At 44.9% G+C, this 19,676-nt stretch overlaps 1 protein-coding gene and 1 pseudogene across 2 annotated transcripts in view; one reads left to right on the top strand and one right to left on the bottom strand.

Moving 5' to 3' along the window:
• Positions 1-2,072: 2,072 nt before the first annotated feature.
• ATP6V0A4 (ATPase H+ transporting V0 subunit a4) overlaps positions 2,073-19,676 on the bottom strand; it is a 41,690-nt gene continuing 24,086 nt past the window's right edge. For both annotated transcript variants that reach the window (XM_077935049.1, XM_077935050.1), the window contains exons 11-21: positions 17,885-18,035; positions 16,941-17,080; positions 15,922-16,079; positions 14,869-14,962; positions 12,333-12,451; positions 9,806-10,022; positions 8,003-8,110; positions 6,099-6,239; positions 4,479-4,596; positions 2,953-3,127; positions 2,073-2,326 (exon numbers count right to left, since the gene is read on the bottom strand). In XM_077935049.1, coding sequence (XP_077791175.1) covers positions 2,236-2,326; positions 2,953-3,127; positions 4,479-4,596; positions 6,099-6,239; positions 8,003-8,110; positions 9,806-10,022; positions 12,333-12,451; positions 14,869-14,962; positions 15,922-16,079; positions 16,941-17,080; positions 17,885-18,035 — 1,512 coding nt within the window. In that variant the 3' untranslated portion in view covers positions 2,073-2,235. The remainder of the gene's footprint in view (positions 2,327-2,952; positions 3,128-4,478; positions 4,597-6,098; positions 6,240-8,002; positions 8,111-9,805; positions 10,023-12,332; positions 12,452-14,868; positions 14,963-15,921; positions 16,080-16,940; positions 17,081-17,884; positions 18,036-19,676) is intronic.
• Positions 10,235-11,396, top strand: LOC144329076 (phosphoglycerate kinase-like; annotated as a pseudogene).

The raw sequence follows: 19,676 nt of genomic DNA, 5'->3' as shown, positions 1-19,676 counted from the left end.
AGGGACGCTTGAGCATTAGGTCCAGTCGTGGACGACTCTGGGGTTGCGGCGCTCATCTCGCTTTACTGGCCGAGGGAGCCGGTGTACAGCTTCCAGGTCATGTGGCCAGCATGACTAAGCCGCTTCTGGCAAACCAGAGCAGCGCATGGAAACGTCGTTTACCTTCCCGCCAGAGCAGTACCTATTTATCTACTTGCACTGCGTGCTTCCGAACTGCTAGGTTGGCAGGAGCTTCATTTTTGCTTTTAGATTTTGCAAAAAAAGCTTAACAAATTTGTCCCCCCCACTTACCACTTAAAAAACTACGGCAAGCCTAGGATACAAGTTCCTCATCCTTGTCTAATGGAAATATAGTAAAGATTTGGTGTGCCTTTAAGAGTTTTGCAGAAGGCAGAATATTGGCAGGTTGCTTCTCCCATCATTGCAGCCCAACAGCAGGGAAAGCTGCAACTTCTGAGCTTGTTTCTAGTCTGCAATTACTTAGGTTATAGTTGCTTGACTTCTGTAGCTAAGCACTAGATATGGATAAAGCCACCTGGTTCCACTCTGGAAAAGTTTCTGCAGGCCTAGCCATTTATGAACTTTCTGACTGATCCATAACCTGCTTGAGATTCTAAATTGACCGTTTCTTCTGCAGAACTCCCCAAGGCACAGCGGGTTTTGCTGAGCTCTCCAGATGCTTAACAAGCATTGTAGGCTATGCTGGGCATGTACAAATGCCTCCTGGACCAGCAAGATGCTCTAACAGCATCACCTATGACACCAGCCAGGCGTTCTCTCTCTGAGCAAGCCTTGTGCAGCAACCTACAATGCCAGAAAAGCATGCACTGGATTGCTCTGTCCTTGCATGACATGACACATTGATGTCAATGCAACACAGGCAGCTTCATCTGCATATACTCTACCCCTGAATCCTGCTCTGCAAGGAATGGATTTCTGAACTCTCAATGATATTGTCCAGTTGCCATTAAATCGTCCAGCAGAAATGCAAATCCGCCAGCCATTTCAATTTGTAGCAGAGTTCCCTAGCATCCCTTGATAACCAGAAGTGCATGTTGTTACTGGAGCCAAAATCTATAGGAGGCATCAACAAAAGTCTGCCTCCTGGCTGGGTGTGGCACAGCAGAAAAGCGTGTTGCACAGCAAAGTTGGGCAGTATTACATTTGCAGAAACCAAGGTCCTAGTTCTCATTGAGATGGCAAATCTATATCTGGGCTGTACCATTTCAGAATACAGAAGGGAGCTCAGATGCTTAAATGTTCCTCAATACAAAAAATGTGCCCTGCACCTTGAAAATTGGCAGGATGGGCAAGGGCTAGGCTAGAATGCTTTCCCCTGACATTATGGGCCAAACTACATATTGTATTCGGAGCTGCCTCTTTTGAACCCTCAATGCTTTTATTATTTTGTAAAAGCAACTATGGGGACTCACAGGAGGGGATCCCAATTTGGATCAGACCCCCAGTCATCCAATTGTGATTACTCACAGAGAGAAAAGCTTGCAGGCTGAAACATTTAAGTCCCACTGGCTAATGGATCCCCGAGGGTGGGTGAGGATCTGTGTCACTGTTGGGGAGGGTCAGTCACTATCCCCCATATGCCCTGACCTTGCAGCTGCTTTTTAGAAAAAGAAAATTTCAACAGGGGCTCCAAACATGAAACTCCATTGCAACACATCCTTGGCCCTTAGTCTTTTATGTCGACCAGTCTTTCTCAACCTGTGGGTCCCCAGATATTGTTGAACTACAACTCCCATCACCCCTAGCTAGCAAGGCCAGAGATCAGGGATGATGGGAGTTGTAGTCCAACAACATCTGAGGACCCACAGGTTGACAACCACTGATGTAGATGGTCCATTCCCCCATGTTGGTATCCATGTTGGAGAATCCAATCGTGTGTGTCTCCATACCTGCAATCTGAAATGGAACATAAACTTGTTTACGACTTTGCTAGGTCCAAATTGCAGATTCCTTTCGCATGGAGCAGAGTAACATTGAACAAAATGAGTGCAGAGGTGAAAGACACCTTGGGTGGTACATCTTTCTTTTTAAATAAACCACTGACTCACATGTTTGTTTGTTTTTAGAATGGTTTATAGAGGGAAATATTGTGAAGTATTCCTGAAGCTGAAGACTTTCCCTTGCAGCTGGAGGAGGAAGAAGCTAATCTTGAGAGTTAGGAAGAGGAGGAGAACCAATCTTGAAAGTTTTAGATCTCCATGCTGTAAGTGGGTTTCAATCTTCTGTTCGTTCTATGATGGCTTTAAAGGAAAATGGTACAAATGCATATCCTGCCCCAGAGTAGAATTTGTTCTGGAACTCCACCCTAATGGAAGGGGAAAGAAAGGCATGTCAAATAAACAGGGTTCTGTGTTCAGTGAGTGGTTAGTTTAATCTAGCTCAGCAGTTCTCAATTAGCCAAGTAGAAGCCAGTCCTTTGTTTTTCAAAAGCCAAGCCATGGACCCCCCTACCTACGGCTATGGTAGTTTTTGTTATGTGAATGGTGCCACAGACCCACTGGGTGGGTTACACAGACCCCCTGAGGTCTGTGGACCACTGGTCAAGTTTATTATTTCTATCCTAAGGTAAAGGGACCCTTGACCATTAGGTGCAGTCGTGACCGACTCTGGGGTTGTGACGCTCATCTCGCTTTATTGGCTGAGGGAGCCGGCGTACAGCTCTCTCTCTGGAGATCCGATATAAGGTAGCAGATCTACTCCTTGGTAGCAATGTGTATCACCAATCACCTCCGCCTATGCTCAACTTGTATAATTGTAAATAAACTAAACGTTTCAAGAAACGCCACAACTCTCCCAAGTTCTCTCCTGCAGGAGAGTATCACTGAGCCAACTGGGGATGTGGGGAAACCACAGCGATACATTTGCAAACTACTTCCTTTTGTTATTTCTTTGTCAACCCTTTCCCTACTCAAATGCACCCAGGTTACCTACCAGTGAAGTCTCAGGGCATGCAGGAAGGCAGAGAGGCCCTCCATGATCAGTAAAATGGCAACAGTCAGAGCAGCAAAGACGGCAAAGAGGACGAAGATTACGATGAGTCCTATCCAGTTGCCACTGGAGTGGAATGAGATGATCAGCACCTGGCCCCAGAGGACCTCTGAGAGCTCTGGAGAAGAAGAGGAGTTTGGATTTGATATCCCGCTTTATCACTACCCAAAGGAGTCTCAAAGCGGCTAACATTCTCCTTTCCCTTCCTCCCCCACAACAAACACTCTGAGTGGGGCTGAGAGACTTCAGAGAAGTGTGACTAGCCCAAGGTCACCCAGCAGCTGCATGTGGAGGAGCGGGGAAGCGAACCCGGTTCACCAGATTACAAGTCCACCGCTCTTAACCACTACACCACACTGGGGGGAAGAGATTACAGAGGCATATGTCACGCAAGAAACAGCCATGAACAGCAAGACAATAAAGACCATTCTGGCAGGAGATCCCCCTAATAAAGAGTAAGTCACAGCTCCCCTCTGTTCCCCCCACCCCCATGAAGGCCAGAACCTGTTTTAGCCAGAGGGCCGAATTCCTTTCTGGGCAACCTCCCAAGGGCCACATGCTAGCAGTGGATGGAGCTTCAACCTTTGTAATACAACAATATCTGCCACTTTCTACTTTCTTTGTTGATGAACCAGTGCCGTTATTTTTCATGTCTAGGGCTCTGTTCTTAAAGAGTGCGCCCAACCAATATTGAACGTGATGGCATCACAGCTCTGTAACTGATCAGAACTGTCTTTCACCAAGAGTGAACAAAGGACATCACCAAGAGTGAACAAAGCCAACTCCGAGCGAGGGCACTGCTCCTGCATCAGTCATTTGGTTGAACCCAGTCAGCTGGACCACTGATCACCCTCGGACTATGTGGGTGAACCTCCTCTCAATACAAGCACCACCAAATTGCCCCAGAAGGGTGGTGGTGTTTTCTTGGCAATGCCCAAAACGTTGAAAAAACACTCCCCATCTTTTGGCTCACTTTTAGCTTAAATGCGCCTGTGGGTGGTATTCAACTAAGCTTTGCTTAAAGTAGACCTGTTGAAATCAATGAACATGGATAAGTTAGATCCATTCATGTCAATGACACTATTCTGAGTAAAACTTAGTTGAATGCAGTATGACCTTCCTTGTACATTGTCACTGAGTTCCTAATTATCTGCTGGTGGTTCAAAGAATCTCTGGGAGGGATGAGGAACCTGTGGCCCTCCAGATGTTGTTGGACTGAGTTTCATCAAGGGCTGATGGGAACTGGAGTCCAGCAATGCTTGGTAGTTACCAGGTTCCCAACACCTACTCTGCAGAGATGCCTAGTATTAGTATTCTCTCATCCCATGCCGAAACAGGTTCAATGCCTGTAAGGGACAACTGCATATTCCTGCACTTCAAGGGGTTGGATTAGATGATCGTCAGGCTCCCTTCCAACTCTGCGATTCAGAGACATAAAACACAGTGAGCACCACAAATGAAAAACTCACGTGCATGAGCCAAGCTCAGCGCCCAGAGCCGAAGGTAGGAAGCTGTGTTGGAAATGCAACCCAGGCAATATTCGATGGTGTGAATAGCCTGGTGAACAAAGATGTCTCCAAAGTTGAACTAAAAGAGATTTTAAAGGGGAAAAAATGACATCTATATTGTGGCCAGGAACACCCAAAGAACTACATAACTGAGGATTTGGCACAGAAGAATCGAAATTGCACAATGTACCATTGAAAAGCAACAAGAAAACATTATCAAAGGTTTACAATCTATTATTAGATTGGGACCTACAAGAAGAAGAAGTTAAAGAGGTGTTGGTAAAGTGGGCTCAAGACATCGGCCATATGATATATTTGGAACAGTGGGAAAGGCTCTGGGGTATAGATATTAGGTTCACCGCTTGCTACACCATAAAAGAGAATTTCAAGGAAATGTTTTTCAGGTGGTACCTAATACCATCAAAGCTTGCCAAAATTTATAAACAGAAGTCTAATTTATGCTGGAAATGTGGAAAAATGGAAGGAACATTGTTCCATATCTGGTGGAGCTGTGAAAAAACCAAGACCTACTGGTTTTTCATGAAGAACTTGAAGATCAAAATTTAAAAATTGCAATGATAGTATCAAATCTATAAGATAAGGAAGTAGAGATGTTTTGGGGGGGGGTCAAAGGGTGTGGTGGTGGGAAGATACGGGGGTGGGAAGTATTTACGTGTATGTGTATGTAAATAGTCGCCTTATTTTTGTATGTTTTTGCACCTGTAGGGTGCATTTCTTTTTCTTTTTCTGTATTACTAAAATTTAATAAATAAAAAAATAAAAAAACTACATAACTGGTCCTCCCCTAAATATTTTGGATTTGTTTTTCAAACAAAACACCTGCTACCAATACTCCCTTCATTCTTTAATCACACTAATGCTGTTGGCTTTTCATCTACATTTGGATCCAACTGGACACCATGTTGAATTAAGACAGACCCTTTCAAATCTGCAATGGGGTGTGTGTGCGTGTGCATGTGCGCTAGAATTCCTGAGCAACGTTGGAGACAAAGCTGCTAGTGTCTGCTTGTATATCTCTAGCTATATAGATGTGTGTGTGTGTATGTATGTGTGTGTATATATATATATACACACATACATACACAGAGGATAATGGCCCCTTGACAGTGATGCCATATAACCTCTGCAAGCAATTCTTCAAACACTTTGGCTGAAAGTGGCCTACAGGCTGTGTGAAGAGTCGCCTCGTTTTGTCTGTCCTGAAGCTCACATTAATCAGCTTCATGAGGCATTGATAAACAAACAAAACAAAACAAATGCAGTCTCATGTTAGTAACTGTACATCAGTGCATGGTTGGTTTATTAATGTTCATTGGATTGTTCTATTGAATATATGCAAAACAGTAGAATCAGCTTCAATGGAGGACCCCGGGTTCTAGTGCTATGAGGGAGGGAGAAAAACAAACCCTCTCCCAATTCACTTTCCCCACAGCATACATAATTTCCTGCATCCCTTTCTTCTTAACTAAAAAGCCTCAAAATGCAGAAACCATGTCCCCTCCCCCATAGGGGAGTTTCACCAGCCCTACCTCTTCCTCCCCTACTTTTGGTTGCCCCTACCTCTTCCTCATGGTCCTCATGCCCGCCATGGTGACCGCCATCACTGTGGTCTTCTTGGACTGGCTTCTCAGGATAGTCAGACTTAATGATCTCCACCTCAATATCCCCAGTGGGGCTCTCCGACAGCTCAGGTGAAGCCAGCTTGAGAGAAGCAAAAACAGAGAACGGCTTTTGTCAGTGTACGTGGGTCTCCAAAGGGAGCAGATCCAGCAAAAGGTAAGACTTTTTTTTTGCAGAAATAGTTTTTTTAAATAATAATATTTCATCTAAATCACAGGTTGGTACCCCCATTCAGCCCAAGGCCCCCTCATTCTTGTGGTCAAGCTTCCAGGACCTGCCTGCCAGGGGTGGGCTGGGCAATGGATAATAATAATTTATTATTTATACTTCGCCCATTTGGTTGGGTTTCCCCAGCCACTCTGGGCAGCTCCCAACAGAATATTAAAAACGTAATAAAAGATCAAACATTAAAAACTTCCCTAAACTGGGCTGCCTTCAGATGTCTTCTAAAAGTCAGATAGTTGTTTATTTCCTTGACATCTGATGGGAGGGCGTTTCACAGGGCGGGTGCCTCCACTGAGAAGGCCCTCTGCCTGGTTCCCTGTAACCTCACTTCTCAGTGAGGGAACTGCCAGAAGGCCCTCGGAGCTGGACACCTCAGGGTCTGGGCTGAACAATGTGGGTGGAGACGCTCCTTCAAGATGCAATTCTTACCTCAGTGCAGTTGGCTACATTATAGCCCCTTAAAGACAAGAGCTTTCAACACACACACACACACACACACACACACACACGGCAGCCAGGCAGAAGCAGTCAAGCTAGGTCTGGAGAAGGTCTGATGGGGAGCTTGTCCTGAGGAGAAACCTGAGAGCTGGATAGAGGAACCAGGAGGTTCTCATTTGGCCCCCTGAGTCTGAGGCTCCCCAGTCCTGGTTTAAAGAGACTATATCCTTTGATTGCATAGTAATCAACCGATTTCTATATACATGCATCAGGCAATCCATTTTTCTGTCGCCTCACTGTCAAAATTTTCACCAGACATCAATTTCACATCTTAACAAGCTACAAAAAAGGTTCTTATTATTGAATAAGGCTTTGGCTGACAAATGGGCTCATCAGTAGTCAGTTGCTATGGGGAATGTCTAAATGTACTTTAGATGGCGAAACAATGAATTACAGGGCAGTGAAAATAATCTTTGAATGAAATCACCACCCATCTAAGAAATTAATATTGCATATATTGTGGCGGGGGCGGGTGGAGGGGAACCAGGCACTTGTTAGCAAGTCTCTTCCAGTGGTTTAATGTTTGGGTTGCATTATAATAGTTTTCAAATGGACTGAATTCAGAAAGCTGCTTTTTATATGAGCAAGAGCGGACTGCGGCCTAGCAGACAGAAAGTTAGAGAAGCGGACTCAGCCTTTTGTTCAAAAATGAAGTTTATTGCATAGCTATTGGTTAAGCCACCATCTTTCAGCTAAGACCACCTCAACGGATAGCCTATATATTACTGATGCTACGCTGCTGCTGAATGGATTGCAAACCCCTGTGCTTTAGAAACAGGCGCCAGCCATTTTTCCTTTGTTGTTAATCCACACAAGCTGGGTGTCTAGAAGATTAGTATAATTGATATATCCTCTTTCCAATTCCAATCAGTCTGGTTGATCACCTATCGCAGATGCTGTAGCAACAGATTCCCTCCACTGGAAAGGGGTTGGATTAGTTGAATTACAAGGTTTCTTCCAGTACTACAATTCAGTGCTTTCAGAACCTGGTTTTGTAATGACTTGCAAACCATGAGATCTGCAAATCTTTGCTACAAAATCTTCAACTCATGTCACTCAACCCAAGACTGCCTTTACCTCTAGCCAGGAGGCCAAATGTCTCAAGAGACCTTTATTCTTACCATACGCTGAGCTCTCTGGTGATTGGCTCGAAGGATGAAAGGTTTAATCAAAAGCATCCAAGGAACAGAAATCAGGGCAAAAATTACCAGGAAGGTTTGCACTTCTTGCTACAAGGAAGGAAGGAAGTAAGATAGTTAGATAAGCAATACACACCACCCACTCACACCTGCTTAAAGGAAAATTCGGTGTCAGTTATCTTTTTTCAAAAATGCAATTCTGCTGTGATATTGGAAAATAACACACTGGTTCACCGAGAGCTCCAATTCTGAGTGGTTTAATACTCAACCCCTCTTGCCAAGGAACTGGAGGGAAATAGGGGTCTCCTAACACGCTATAATTCGAATCCCCACGGCGGGGTGCGCTCCCGTCGCTCGGTCCCAGCGCCTGCCAACCTAGCAGTTCGAAAGCACCCCTGGGTGCAAGTAGATAAATAGGGACCGCTTACTAGCGGGAAGGTAAACGGCGTTCCGTGTGCTGCGCTGGCTCGCCAGATGCAGCTTTGTCACGCTGGCCATGTGACCCGGAAGTGTCTCCGGACAGCGCTGGCTCCCGGCCTCTAGAGTGAGATGAGCACACAACCCTAGAGTCTGTCAAGACTGGCCCGTACGGGCAGGGGTACCTTTACCTTTACCTTAACACGCTATAGTTCCCAGGATTCTTGGGGTGTGTGAACCATGATTGTTTAAAGTGATATGATACTGCTTTAAATGTATGGTGCAGATGAGACCCATGTAAGGAAGTTTATTTTACCTTGAGGGAAGGAGCTATGATTTGGCAATACAATTTTGTTAAAAGAAATGGCCCTATGTGTTCTGAAAAACTCAACTATTCTGGCTGAAGATCAGTGAAATTGCTATTTGAGAAACAGAAACATATCCTGGGAAACCACTGAACGTTGAAGCTGCCTTACCAACATGATTAATTAGGACTCTTTGGGGAAATGTTTCGCAACTTTCAAACTGTGCTTTTGATTTAAGATGGTTTGCCATGCGTGCTGCCTGTATTCTCCTTCCTCAAGAGCGCACTCATAAATCAAGAGCATTTGCCAACCTGCTACTTGCAAGCTCATGTATGTACTTTTAATTTGTAACCTGGAACTGAGTGATTCTGTGCCATTTACAGGGCACATAAAAGTCTCTTATGAAACGGGCTGGGTTGTTTTGTTCTCATTTTCATTACTCTGAGATTAAGCTTTCTGAACAAAATGAAGTTTATCTGTTTCACCTGAAGTCTCTGCTTGCCTGCTTTCTCAACATCTCGTTTTTATAAGGGAGGAACCCCTTTTCCAGTACTGACAGATCCAGGGCTCTACAGCATGAAAATATACCGTTTCCAACACACAGAGCTACATTAGGGTGGCCATATTTCAAAAATAAAAACCAGCAGCTTTTCTTCTTCTTCTTTTTACAAAAACGCAAAACCCCCCACAATTTTTCAATTGCCTAAGATCCAGGACAAAGCACCACCTTTCAGAAATTCCCCCTGGACATCAATTCCGCCTTTGAAATCCCAGTAATGTCCAGGAAAATCTGGCAGCCCTAAGCTACATTAGACTCTGAATCCTCCTTAGTCCATGATAAATAGTCAAAAATAACCCTAAACCAGCCTTCCAAACCTGGTGCCCCTCAAATATTTTAGACTAAAACTCCCATCAGTCTCAGCCAGAATTTTATCTTAATTTGTGAACCCACCCCCCACCCCCCGTTATTTTTTAAAAAAAGGTTAGCATATAAAACTCTAGGCTTGGCTAAATGTACTTCCTCAGTAACAAAGTTCATAGCAAAAGAGAAGGGAGACTATACCTGATGCACATACAGGGGAGCATTTGTCTCATCGCTGTAACTGAACAGAAACATGTTGATAAAATGGATGAGGATGCTTGGGGCGCCTTGGGCGTCAGCAACACCGTATTGGCACCACTTGAAAATAATCATGAAAACCAGGTAACCAAACAAGCAGAGGATGAAAATCATCTGTGGGATGAACTGCAGGATGATGTTGAGGGTTTGCCTGAAATATCTGGGAAGACAGGAGCCAAGAGAAGGAAAAAACATCAGTGTGGAAGCGAAGAGAGTTTGCAGCAGCTTCCCACAGTGTGGTGTCCTCCAGACATTGTTGGACTCCTCCCATCATTCCTCTTGGCCATTGGCTATTCTAGATGGAGATGATGGTGGGAGTTGTAGCCCTACAACATCTAGAAGGCAGCCTGTTGGAGAAAGCTGATTTACAGGATGCTGTGGAAGGAAGGAGGACAATCGGGCCATATTAAATCACCAGTTGGTTTATTCTGGTAAGGTGAAGCCACCAGACAGTGCCGGATTACTAAATAGGCCTATGGGCCTTTTAGGAGCCCCGCGACAACCGATCAAATTAATACTGATTTGATCTTGAAATAAAATTACAAGCCAGCTTTCTTGATTGTTAGCTTCACATACATCTATAATCAATGGCTCCCCCCCCCCCACATATGCCTTGCTCTCACTTTTTGCCAGCTTAAATGAAGTCTAGTGCGACCGTTTCTAACAGTCAGTAAAAACAGGAAGCCAAGATAAAGCAGATTGCTTCCTAGGTGCTTCTGTTGTAATACATCAGACTGTGGCCAGCAAAGATAGGAACACCCTGCTTCTGCAAAGTACCAGATACTACCGATCTTGCAAGGTACTTGGAAAACAAGTGACACGTGGATTGCTCTTTTCAACTGCACCCAATGAAGGAAGAAGAGGCTGCAACCGTTTGGTCAAGCAAGACTGAGCCAGCATCTTCTGTTGAGAAGAAGTCTCTCTACTAAGCCCATCCTGGACAATGTGAACGTGAAGGGCAAGCACATGGTCATGCAGGTTGACTTCAATGACCCAATGAAGGACAACAAATTAACCAACCACCAGAGATTCAGGGCAGCTGTCCCAACCATCAAGCATTGCTTGGACCACAGAGATAGGTCTGTGGTACTGATGAGTCACCTGGGGTGATTTGGTGGAGTTCCTATGCCTGAGAAATTCTCCTTGCAACCTGTAGCCGCAGGACTTTGACAGGGATGCCTTGTTCCTGGAAGACTGTGTGGGTTCAGAGGTGGAAGCAGCTGGTTCTGATCCTGAAACTAGCTCAGTCACTCTTCAGGGAAACCTCTGATTCCATGCAGAAGAGGAAGGGAAAGGGGAAGATACTGAATCAAGGCTGATTCAGCAAAGGTAGGTGATTTCAGAGCATCACTTTCTAAACTAGGAGATGATTTTATCATTGGTGCTTTCGGAACTGCACAGAGAGCTCACAGTACCATGGTTGGGTTCAATCTACCTCAAAGCTGCTGGTTTCCTGATAAAGAAAGAACTTGAATATTTTGCTAAAGCTCTAGAGCAGCTTTTCTCAACCTTGGGTCACCAAATGTTGAACTAGAACACCCATCATTCCTAGCTAGGATGGCCCGTGGTCAATGATGATGGGAGATGTAGCTCAAAAACATCTGGGGACCCAAGGTTGAAAAAAGGCTGCTCTAGAAAGTCCAGAGTGACCCTTCCTAGCAATCCTTGGAAGTGCTGAAGTTCAAGATAAGATTCAGCTGACCCAAAACATACTGGATCAAGTCAATGAGATGATAATTGGTGGTGGGATGGCTTTCACCTTCCTGAAAGTGCTCAACAACATGGAGATTGGTGATTCTTTGTAAGAAGAAGAAGAATCTGTTGGAGGAAAGCAGTATGCTTCCTTCTCTTAAGGTTCTAATTAATGCATGTGTTGTTTTAAACAACCAGAGGACACTGCTTATGTAGCAATCTAGCCAGAATTTTCTTGTAACCCCTCTGTTTAAGTTAACTCCACCCCTAAAAGCTGAGTCGTCTTGTTTGCTATTCCTCCAGAAAAGATGTCTGCTATTTCTCTCCTGTCTCCACCCATCTTGCAAATAGTTCCTGCATGAATAAAGCCTTTAAACTCCAGAAACTGCAAGTCATTATTCCAATCTGATGCCTTGACCAAATCACTAAGAAGGTAGCTTTACTTCCTGCAATCTTAAAATATTGGTCAGTCTGGAGTGGTAATTAAGGGAGCCTCTCTTGGCAGAGTTTAATTAATTCAGTCTCTCAGCAACACTGGGGAGTGAAGCCCAACATTCTCCTACATGAGGGATACGGACACTGAAGATATGGTCAAATGAAAATAGGGAGAGCAAAGAGATCACAAATGAAGAACCAAGGCATCTGGGCCTGGGAAACAGCAAGATCTCCAAGGCAGAACAGCAAAAAAAGGATTCCAGTTCAGTAAACCTACAAATGAATCACAGTTGTATACTACAACAAGCAACATATGAATTAAGCATGGGACATTTAAACTTACATGTAGTTGAAGAGACTGAGTATTACCCCAAAGACCATGTGTGTGATTCCCATGACAACAGACATCTTCATTTTGTAGGAGTTTAAAAACGTCAACTTGTTGCTTGCAATGTTCCAGATCTTGGAGAAACAGGAAAGAAGACATGTGAACATAATGAAAGTTGTAAGTAAGGGCCTGTCAAGCCACGAGATTATAAACACAGAAGGCGTTACCCCTCTAATCTTAAAAGAAGTGCCATTCATCCAATCCATGCCACCCCCTGCATCCTGGAAACTGAGATGGGAGCAGCATGGGGTGGGTGTTGTAGCAGTGCTGTTCTGGCAGCAATACTGCTGCTCTCCAGAACTGGGATAGAGTGGGGCGAAGAGGAGGCAGCAAGGTCAATGGAGAGCTGGGTTTGGGGGCAGAAGCACCCTGCAGATGTACATGCCCGTGAGGGATCATAGCCCCAAACTAGGGAGAAATTCAATCTGATTTGCATTTTAAAGTAAATTGGTTGAATCCAAAACAGTATGCAAACCAAAACACAGATATGCTTTGAAATTTGCGCTTATCTGAATTTTGTGATGCAGGTCTCCAATATTTGCATATATTAAAGGAAAGTGCGTATTAAAATGAATGCAGTAGTCAAAATTGCATTAATGATGTTAGGGGGGAATGCTTTGTAAAACGGTGAGTCAAAACTGCATACAAAAATGTCTCTTCGAGGAGAAATTCGTACCAAAACGCTAACTGATTTTCGTGATTTTTTTTTTAAAAAAAATGCAAAATTGCCTCAGAAATGCAGAGAACTGAATTTAAGACCAGAAAGCCGAGAAATGGGGAGAAGAGAAACTGACAGGTCCTCCCATCTCTGCCCCTCGACCTCACCGCCCGCGCTCGCCCCCCAATCCTGATGAATGACAGGATCACTGCCAGCAGAAGGGCCTGCCTCTAGCTTCACACATTCCCTTCAAAGAGCCCCTTTCCCACTAATGCTGAACACAACCAGTCACTGGCGATGTTATCCTAGCATGCACTGAGCATGTGAGAGGGGAGGTGCTGAATGCATATTCCTCGTGTATGTTTCTCCACTGTTTTCAATTGTACTGTTTGTGTCTTGGTAACCCTATGGACCAGTCTGGCTGAAATAGGCAAATATGACCGATGGACCGAAACAGGATGAGGCCTATGCAGCGCCACCCAAAGTCTGCCGCTGTATGACTGCCGCTAGAAGGGTCTCCAAGGAGAAGGGTTTACTTGCAACCAAGGCTGCCATCTAGTGACCAGATACTTGGCCGACACCATTAAGATGTTAATTGGGAAGCTCTCTCCTGCTTGCTTCAAATAGCCTCAACAAGGTGGAGTTCTTTTGATGGGAGGCATTGCTGATGTGGGGAAGAAAATGGGGGGAAATTCGCTACTCCATTGTTCCATTTCTAAAATGTTAACCAGCATCAGTTAATGCAGAATGCAGATTGACATTTCCAATTTACGGCGCCATTGTTTCCCCCCCTTAAAAGCTAATCCTTTGAAACGTGGGGATTGGCAGCCCAGAAGAGTGTTTTCTCTGTGGCAGCCCCTGAATTGCAGAAGTCATTCCACACAGAGGTGTGGCTCTAACTTTTCTTGCACAGCTTCTGCTTACATGCCCAAGACATACCACTTCACCGCTGGCATTCAGCGATTAAGGTCTTTTGTTCAATCTGTACTCTTTCTGTTCTGGTTGGAAGGGTTTTGCTGTCCCCACTTCCTTTTATAACTGTACGTTGACGTTGTTGTAACCGAATGGTTTTGTGGTTGTAATAGAGGCCTTATGGGGAGGGGCAGGGAAGAAAGTTCATTCATAGATATATGCACATGTCCACTCAGGAGTTAAGTCTCATTGAATAGTAATTCATTCCAGGTAATTGGATGTGAGGGAAGTGTACGTTACTGAGTTGCCCTGCACTAAAATATTTCATGTATTCCAATACAAACAATTTCCAAGTAAAACTCTGAATTTCATTAAACGTAACATTACAACCACATGGTGTGTTTTGCCAACTCTGATAGGAGCTGCAATCCAACCATGGCAGGTTGGGGAAGGCTCAGTAAATGCATCTCGCTAAATTGCCTCCAAGAGACGTTGACATGGACACAGTGCTATGCTTTGATCAGCTGAGTGGCAGGTAGAAATTCAGCGAGCAAAATCTTTTCCCCAGCACAGCAATGCAGCAAAGGCTAGCCCAGGCATAGGCAAACTCGGCCCTCCAAATGTTTTGGGACTACAACTCCCATCATCCCTGACCACTGGTCCTGTTAGCTAGGGATGATGGGAGTTGTAGTCCCAAAAACATCTGGAGGGCCGAGTTTGCCTATGCCTGGGCTAGACCCTTCACCTGCTGAATTTCTGCTTCTCCTCCATTTGTTAAAAAGGCACAGAAAGCAAAGCTGGCTACCCCAATCTGCTACTTGCTACCATCTGTTATTTTCCTGAAAATCTTAGATTGGCCCAACCAACAGATCACCCCTCTTCCCTCTGCCATGACCCACTGCCAGGAGGAGTTCTGATTACCGGATCGATTCCAAAAGGATAGGGGTTTCCAGAGAAAACTCCTGCCACTGCCGGATCCAGCTGGAGGGTATCTGACTTATGAACAATTTCTTCCCTACGAATCAAGAGAGAAACGTGATTTGCTTAGGTTGCCCACAGGAGTGAGATGGGCTTTCCCCATTGCTTGATGCTTGAAGAAACAGTAACACCAAACCCCAAACCATTGCTAACCACTTTGCATTAGCCAAACCCGTTCTGAATTGAGGCAAAGGGAGTTTGCCCCTCACTATTTCTCTGCTCCTGCTCTGCACCCCTGGACACTGCTGGTGTGGGGCAGGTGTGCAACCCAAGGAATATTCCAGAAGACATTGTGGAAGGGCGAGGGAGACACAACAACAGTACATTTGCAATGCGCTCTACGTGGGGCTACCTTTGAAGGTGACCCGGAAACTACAACTAATCCAGAACGCGGCAGCTAGACTGGTGACTGGGAGCGGCCACCGAGACCACATAACACTGGTCTTGAAAGACCTACACTGGCTCCCAGTACGTTTCCAAGCACAATTCAAAGTGTTGGTGCTGACCTTTAAAGCCCTAAACGGCCTCGGTTCAGTATACCTGAAGGAGCGTCTCCACCCCCGTCGTTCTGCCAGGACACTGAGGTCCAGCGCCGAGGGCCTTCTGGTGGTTCCCTCGCTACGAGAAGCCAAGTTACAGGGAACCAGGCAGAGGGCCTTCTTGGTAGTGGCGCCCACCCTGTGGAATGCCCTCCCACCAGATGTCAAAGAGAAAAACAACTACCAGACTTTTAGAAGACATCTGAAGGCAGCCTTGTTTAGGGAAGCTTTTAATGTTTAATAGATTATTGTATTTTAATATTCTGTTGAAAGCCACCCAGAGTGGCTAGGGAATCCCAGCCAGATGGGTGAGGTATAAATAATAAATTTATTTATTTATTTATTTATTTATTATTATTATTATTATTATTATTATTAGCGGCTGCCGTTTTCTGCGGCCGTCACACATTTAGGGTAGCATCTAGGTTGGCTCACAAGGAACCAGCTTGCCACTTACGTCCAGTTCCCGCCGCTGTACATGGGGCGGACAGACCAGGAAGACCCAAATATATTGAACGACTTGGAGAAGCAATCGTTGTAGATGAAGCCGGTGTAGATGGAGAAGATGCTCATGAGGAGGATCAGGTAGCGGCCGCTGAAAAAGGTGTTCCAGATCTGCACGGGGCGATTGCCAGGGCAAAGAGAATATCAGGAGCAGCATACAAGGGCTGGCAAGCCTCAGACTAAATGTGGCCCTCTAGGGCTCACTTTCTGGCCCTCTGAACTCTTCCCATCGCTAGCCCAGCTCCGCTCCCCTGGTGTTTTAGCCGGGTTGGAAAGTGTCCTAGAACTCTGGTAATCTCCTTGCTTGCCTGGAGGGAGGAGGGAAGAGTGTCCTTACGTGTAGAAACTGGCCTGATGTGTAGAATTTGCATTTGTTGCTCCGCCCACTCCTGGCCCCCGTAAGATTGCCCAGAAGGGCATGTGACCCTGGCAGGTGAAAATGGTTCCCTATCCCTACAGTGTGGGACGCGGGTGGCACTGTGGGTTAAACAACAGAGCCTAGGACTTGCCGATCAGAAGGTCGGCGGTTCAAATCCCCGCGACGGGGTGAGCTCCCGTTGTTCGGTCCCAGCTCCTGCCAACCTAGCAGTTCGAAAGCACACCAAGTGTAAGTAGATAAATAGGCACCGTTCTGGTGGGAAGGTAAACGGCGTTTCCGTGTGCTGCTCTGGTTCGCCAGAAGCGGCTTAGTCATGCTGGCCACATGACTGTACACCGGCTCCCTCGGCCAATAAAGAGAGATGAGCGCCACAACCCCAGAGTTGGCCATGACTGGACCTAATGGTCAGGGGTCCCTTTACCTTTACCTTTATCCCTACAGTATATGAAGAGCCATTTGGAAGAACTTATTGTCACCCTCCTTTCCCAATCCCCGTTTCAAATTACTGGTTTGGAAATAAATTATTTCTCCGGCTCTGGAGCGAAACCTTTGAAGGCTGCCGCCAGCATACAGTTCTGCCTGATGCCACTCACCTCATTGTCAGTTTTCTGGGCTAAGAGGGCCTTCTCGTTGCTGACCATCCAGAGAGCAAAGGCCAGCATGACAGTCCCGTGGCCACAATCACCAAACATCACCGCAAACAGAAAAGGGAAGGTGATTAAAATGTAGGGGGCTGTGGGATAGAGAAAGGCATTAAGGTCATTCCTTGAAAGGAAGGGGTTTGTTGAGCCAAGGAGCACTGGGAACTCCCATTTCCCAGCATGGGGAGCCCCATTTGGTGGCACTGGGAAATCCGTTTCCCAGGCTCCCTGGAGGTAATGTCAACCTCACCATATGCCAGCGAGAAAAAGCCAAATGCATTTGGTGATTGAATTATTGAATGATGACACCTTTGTTTTTTTAAAAAAAAACAGTCTCAAAGGTTACAGGTGGGTGCAGGATTTGCCTAAAATTAGAGAGGCAGCATAGCTTGTGGGTTTCATTGAGTCCAGCAAATAAAGTAAATTAGCCTGTGAGAACTAATTAGAATCACCAGGTGGCACTGTTATACATCACAGTGACGCCTCTTTTTGGGCAAGCAGGAGGATGGGAATTTTCATTACCAAAAATTCATTATAATTGATGATTGGTGAGATTCTGTTCTGAAAACCTGGCACTGGTGATTGCACTGAATGCTCTTAAAGAAACATTTGCCTTGCTGACAGCGCTTTTTGTTCACCCCCTTACAATAATGGCTTGCAATAAACAGAACATATCCATGTTGCTTCCCCCCCCCCCACCTTCTGAAAAAAAAACAAAACCCATTCAATCTACAGAAACCCAAATGTCGCTGCATTTCAGGCAAGCAGCCCTGGTTTAAGTTGAAGTAACAGGAACCGACAGAGGAATAAGAGCACCTTGCATTTCATTTTAAATCTTGAATCCTAAAAAAAAACCCCACCAAGCTACAGCAAAAAACAGAACAGAGTCCGTTTACCTGGATTAAGTTCCCTGTAATTACCCACACCATAGGCATCTACAATAGTCTGAAAACCCAAAGTGAACTTATTGGTTCTGTTAAAGGTAGGAGGAGACATCTTGGTCTGTATCGCAGTCAGGATTGGGTTGATTGTAGAGCCGCTACGTTCCTGCAATCAGATTGATGGCAATTAGGGTCCTACCTGTGAGATTTCACTACCCCATCTATGCTCACTCAACCACTTCAATCTGCGGAACTGGCACTGCTAGACATAATATCTGTCCTGCATTTGTAAGAACTCAGGTGGTGTTGTTGTTTTAGTGTGGGAGCACCTAGACTTTGGAACTCCCTGCCTACTAATATCACGCAGATGCCTTCACTCAACTCTTTTGGGTAACTGCTAAAAACATTTCTGTTTAGACAAGCCTACCCAGATATTTAGAAAGTTGATGTGTGTTTTAATCTGTTTTCAGTTTATTGTTGATTTTAATTTTTTGAGTGTTTTAAATTAATGTTGTTCAATCCTTTTATGGATAATTTTACTGTTTTCTCATTTATGTAAGCTACTTTGACGGGTTGTGGTGGTTTTGTTTTTTTAACAATCAAGTCCAGTATAAATTTTATGAAACAAATGTATAAACATCTGCGACAAAAATTGGATAAATATCTACGACATAAAATACCTACAGCAAAGCTAATCCAGGACTCCACTACATTAGTAAAAATAAAACATTATAAATGCATTCTAACACTGTGACACCAGGTGGCGCTGTAGAGCCGAAACCGGAATTTTCCATTGTGAGCTTTAAAACGTCCCCCCCCCCCTTCCCTGAGCATTTTCAAAACGTTTTTTATAGCTGCCAAGGGAATCGAACCCTTCAGCAGAATGTCAACGTGTTTGTGACCCACATCACAAGTGCTTTGGCTAAACTTCACTTTCCAGGGTTCTTTGTACAGGAAACCCACCAGGTAGCGTTGATGTGACCTAGGATTACAGAGGGGGGGGGGGAACATTGCTCAAAGGAGTTACACATTTAAAGTATTTCTGCAGAGTCCCAAACTCGTTTTATCCAGAAGGTAAAAAGTGGGTAATATAGTCAGACACAACAACAAAATAAAATGCAAAATATTTAAACGAACAAATGAAGACAGAATCCTTTAGGACACTGTCCCCCACTTTCACCCTAGTATCTCAGATGCCACCTCAAAGATCTCTACATCCATCAACCGGGCCCAAACACTAGTTTATATATTAAAAATAAAAGCTTATGCAGCAGAGTGAAGGTCAGACAGCACTAAAATGGAACGAGCAAGAAATAAACAAACAAATAAACCACACACACCAGAAAACGGAAATGGCTACTGTCAGCAAATACTGCAGATTATTCCATTTTGAGCTTCATTTCCCAAGCATCAGGGACATTTGTTTTCCGATGTTTCCAAAATTAGCTATTGTGAAGCTGACAACAGCTGTTTTCTTCTTCTCAAACAACCCTCTCTCCCACTTCATATAAAGACTTTTGTGCCATGGAATACTACCTGCAAAATATACAGCAATCATGGGCTGGTTCAGGTGAGCTCAGGGCAGTCTTCGCCAACCTGGTGCCCTCCAGATATTTGGGACTACCAGTTCCATCCGAAACAGTCGGCACACCTGTGTAGTCTGAAACACCTGCTTGTTGAAGACTGCCTTAGAGGCTGCATGTGGTAGTGAAGTGAGATTGGGTCCCCCTCATGACACCCTGGGTGTACCTGCCCTGCCTGTGGTACATATGGATGCCGCCTTCCCAAAAACTGAAACATTAATGCT

Source organism: Podarcis muralis, chromosome 10 (assembly GCF_964188315.1).
Source record: "Podarcis muralis chromosome 10, rPodMur119.hap1.1, whole genome shotgun sequence".
In the NCBI taxonomy this organism is placed as follows: domain Eukaryota; kingdom Metazoa; phylum Chordata; class Lepidosauria; order Squamata; family Lacertidae; genus Podarcis; species Podarcis muralis.
The sequence above is the reverse complement of the archived record's forward strand: the minus strand, read 5'-3'. Positions and strand labels throughout refer to the sequence as shown.